Source organism: Haplochromis burtoni, unplaced genomic scaffold, assembly GCF_018398535.1.
Source record: "Haplochromis burtoni strain Fernald_Lab_line unplaced genomic scaffold, NCSU_Asbu1 Contig_483, whole genome shotgun sequence".
NCBI classification, from domain to species: Eukaryota; Metazoa; Chordata; class Actinopteri; order Cichliformes; family Cichlidae; genus Haplochromis; species Haplochromis burtoni.
This window is the reverse complement of record NW_024582844.1, coordinates 89,081-93,461: the sequence shown is the minus strand read 5'-3', so window position 1 is coordinate 93,461 and position 4,381 is coordinate 89,081. Positions and strand designations below refer to the sequence as shown.

Here is a 4,381-nt window from a genome sequence, read left to right as displayed (position 1 = left end):
ATCGCGATACATATCGTTATCGTTCTATCGCCCAGCTCTATGGAGCAGTCTCCCCTTTACCATCACGCTCTCATCTTTTTTCCTATAAAAATAAAAGTAAGGTTCCTGTCCACGCTGAGACCACGCCACTATTTTCCTCGTCCGACACACAAACTAATCAGCTGATCGTAGCGAGAGTGCAAGAACCTATAAGCGGGATCAATAGGTAGGCAGACTAATGATTCCAAGGAATTGGAGTACTGGGAACTGGTTCTTGATTAGCATCACTAGATTTTAGCAGCTGGACCAACAGCATCAATTTGAAAATCCAACTTCACCTCATTCTCCTTATTTAGACTCTTTTTCTCCAATTGGTCTTTCTGAGTTAACTTCAATAATTACTTCCTCCAAACCATCAACGTGTCTTTTAGACCCCATTCCTACAAAACTGCTCAAAGAAGTCCTGCCATTAATTAATTCTTCGATCTTAAATATGATCAACCTATCTCTAATGATCGGCTATGTACCACAGGCCTTCAAGCTGGCTGTAGTTAAACCTTTACTCAAAAAGCATCTCTAGACCCAGCTGTTCTATCCTTGCAGTTGCAGAAAGGTGCAATGAAGAATCTTTGGAAACTGCCAAGCAAAGACCACTTGAAGAGGTACACCAGAGAGAAGGAAGCCATCTGCCATCACAGTGGCAGACATCCAAGAAAGGGTCTCCAGTATGAAGAGTTGGACAGCACCAGTCCCTGACTGGTTCACGCCTACTGGCTAAAGAAGCTGACTGCACTCCACGAGCGCCTGGCAGCACAAATGAACCAGCTGCTAGCTGACGAGAGACACCCGGAATGGCTAACCGAAGGTCGGACGGTCCTGATCCTCAAGGACCCCCAGAAGGGACCGGTCCCCTCCAACTACCGACCAATAACCTGCCTCAGCATCACGTGGACGCTCCTGTCGGGCATCATAGTGGGTAAGATGAACATGGGTCAATACATGAGCGGGGCACAGAAAGGGAAATGTGGGGGGTGACGGTAACAGTGGTCCTAGTGGGAATCGGAGCACTGGGTGCGGTGACTCTCAAGCCAGGCGAGCGGCTCCAGCAGATGCAGGAACAACATCGGAGCTTGGCAGGGTCACAACAACATCCCACCAGCCTTTTATGGCTGAGAGGGGAAAACGATTAGAGAACAAAGATTCTGCACGACACTCATTCTGAAGGAGCTGGAAAACTAGCTAAATCTACCAGGAGGACTCGAGTTTGTGAAGAGTTTTCAGCGTCAAAGTAATGCAGCAACATTTATGAGAACATGCAGTGACACAAAAAGAAAGCAGCCGTCATTAGACTGACCTCAGACAGTCACCGGTGAAGGAGCGGCTCGCTTTAAAAGCTCGCCTTTGACCCCGGAAAACACATCACTGCTTCTCCAGCTAATTTTCCCTGAAGATATTTCTCAGCAGTTTGGACGCCTCTGGACAGTGAAACGACCACATTCAGTCAAACTCGTCTCACGCTTCATAAGAACACAACGTCTCACCTGACGCTCCATCCTTGTTTCCTCGTTGATCCTGACTCTCGGCTCCAGCAGAGCTGTGACAGAGGAGCTGCTCCTCGTCTCCTCCTGGTTCACTGTGCTCTCCTTCCTCAGCAGCAGTCACCATGAAGGTATCCGTCTCCTCCTTCAGTCCCAGCTGCTCTCCCTGCTGACTGCTGCACAGTTCCTCCTCTTCCTCTTTAATCTGTGGAGCTTCTGGTTCCTCCTGGTCCACACTGGAGCTCCTCTCCTGGTTCCAGAGCTGCTGCTCAGGGAGAACCTCCTCCTCCTCTTCCTCACAGACCTGCTGCTGTGGGACGTCTGGAGGACAGAAGAAAGAAGTCACAACCACAGAAACATTAACAGGACTTTACAGCATGACTGCGTCGCTCGTGTGTGAGAGTTCAGCACATCTTTACATGTTTTATATGAAAGTGAATATAAATACACGCCGAGCGCTTTTTTCTGTAACACGTTTACTTATTAAAGTGAGAGTCAAAGGTCGCCAACATGTCCTCCCTGAGCCACCCACGAGCACCTCCACCACCTGCTCACGCCACTCTGATGTCATCACCCATCTACCTGCACGCCATCTCAGACTGTGTGACGACCTGCTGCAGGTACGATGGAGAGCGCGAACTGAAGCCAAAAGGCAGAACTGACGTCTCCAAACCAGGTTCTTTTTTCCCACGAAGAGAAAGACCTTTAATGCACCATTCACTGAAACAGCCTGAAGTGCAAAGACCTCCGGAGGAAAGCCCTCGTGATGATAAACACAGACGTGCAGCGGAGGCATTTTTCTCTGCCTTGGATCTGACTTGCATCAGTCACATGACGACTGTTAACCAATGCTCGCCCTCGGTGGCAGAGCGCGCTGGTTACACGCTCGCAGAGAGCGCGTGCACGTTTTGCCGCCTGGCTGATGTGGCGCTGCAGGGGAAACACATCTAATATGCATATCCACATATTAGACCCACACTGTGTTTTAAAGAAAACACATTAAAAAGTGATTATATTATATTTACATTCACGACAACATTTTACAGCAGCAACATTATTGTATCTCCACAGTTCAAACACTGAACCATCTGCCAGACACACTGACTCGTCATAGATTTTACATTCATCACTTCACTATTAATACATTAGGGAAGGATTCTGGATCAGCACCCTGATGCAAACTTGTGGCTACAGCATACTGGAGAGTGTGTCTGACAGCTCGCGTCTCTCCTGTGGTCTCGTCCTCAGATCAACACAGCCTGCCCTCCAACAGTGTACCAACCAGGTAAAACACACCTGATGACAGTGATACAGTGTGATCTGATTCATGTTAGAGTCTTGATGAATGTGTGTAGTTGTTCTTCAGCCTGGGTCTATGTGCCCTCGAGCACCCGCCCCTCAGACATCTCTGCACGGCCCTGGCGGTGATCAGGATGCTCCCTCAGAGGGACACTCACCTGTCCTGTGCAGCTTGATTTGGGGTTTCCAGGTGATATCCAGCAGTCTGCGCTGACGGTCGATCTCTTCCTCGTACTGGACGATCGTTTTTTCAAACTCCAAGAATATTTGTTCAGCAGCAGCAGTTAGTCGCTCGTTGATGAACTCTCTCAGATACTGAACTGAAGGCATCGTTGCTGCCGCAGCTCACACACTCAGCTCACACAACAACACTGGCACCGCTTCCTCTTCACTTCCGCTTCGTGTCACAGCGAAGCTCTCCTGGTGGACGGAAAGCCGCCGCCTGCTGGTGAGGAGTGTAACAGCAACAACGTCAGAGGACACGAGGCTTGCATTTCTTCGTTCATCACTCAGTGTTTCCCGGTGTTGTGCCAAAAACTGATTTCCAATGTTTCTGTGTGTTTTTATGTGTAATATCTTTACATATGTTGGTAAACAGACTTCGGTGAACATGGTTTACAAAGAGGTTTTATATAGAATTAAAAAATATCTGTTTTTCAAGTATCTTTACAACTCTGTGTTATTGTAGGGGAGACCGGGGGTAGTTGTAACATTTTTGACATTTCTGTCTGTAAATTGGAGCTCGTTTAAGGTAGTGGATTCAAAATGTAATGCAAAGTATTTACATGTCTCTGCTATTAAATAGTGCAGCTATTTTCTCTGCAGCACAATTACCCATTGCATGGTATGGCCTCAAACACAAAGAGTGAAATGTTACAATTAACCCCATAGTCTGGGTTAGTTGTAACATATCCTGGGGTGAAATGTAACACAATGAAATAAGGGTACTAACAAAACATTAACATGTAATCTTTGTTTATTCAACACATGAATGCACTTAGAGCCATTTATGTAGCTGTGTGTGTGACAGAATGCAGAAATCTAGCTTTTGAACATATTCCAACCCCCCAAAAAAGACAAATTATGGAATTTTCTGCAACTGAATATTTCATTAATTTTGGTTGGTCTTCCTTGAGTTTGGCCTCATTGGCTCAGTGGGCATTATAACCTACAACTCTTGCACCAATTTTGAACATAACAATGAAGCTGAAAAAATGTAGTTGTTCACCAGCATCGCAATTCCATTACTTTTTATCATGGCTTACCTTGGTGTGGTTTGCAAAGTGCTTCAGAAAGATGAGGAAATCTGTTTCTTGCACCCATCCTGATTTATTTCCACTACCAGTACTTCCTACTGGTCCATCTCTGACACAGTGGTCTGCATAATGTATGTGTGGGAACACAAACAGTGGAGGAATTGTGTTGCCAATGGCATTAACCACATATACAAAAGCGACCAGTGAACCTCTCTCTGCTGATGTCGTTGCCCCAACTTGTTTAATATAAGTTAAAGTAATAGTGTGGTAAGTTGTAACATCTGCATTATTGTTACAACTAACCCAGAC

The 4,381-nt window shown here is 46.3% G+C and overlaps 1 protein-coding gene across 1 annotated transcript in view; it reads right to left on the bottom strand.

Annotated features, from left to right (window-relative positions):
* Window positions 1–3,229, bottom strand: part of LOC102303830 (zinc finger and SCAN domain-containing protein 30) — a 6,953-nt gene extending 3,724 nt beyond the window's left edge. Inside the window, exons 1-2 of the mRNA XM_005946387.3 lie at window positions 2,975–3,229; window positions 1,521–1,838 (exon numbers count right to left, since the gene is read on the bottom strand). Of these exons, the coding sequence (XP_005946449.1) occupies window positions 1,521–1,838; window positions 2,975–3,146 (490 nt within the window). The 5' untranslated portion in view covers window positions 3,147–3,229. The remainder of the gene's footprint in view (window positions 1–1,520; window positions 1,839–2,974) is intronic.
* Window positions 3,230–4,381: the final 1,152 nt, after the last annotated feature.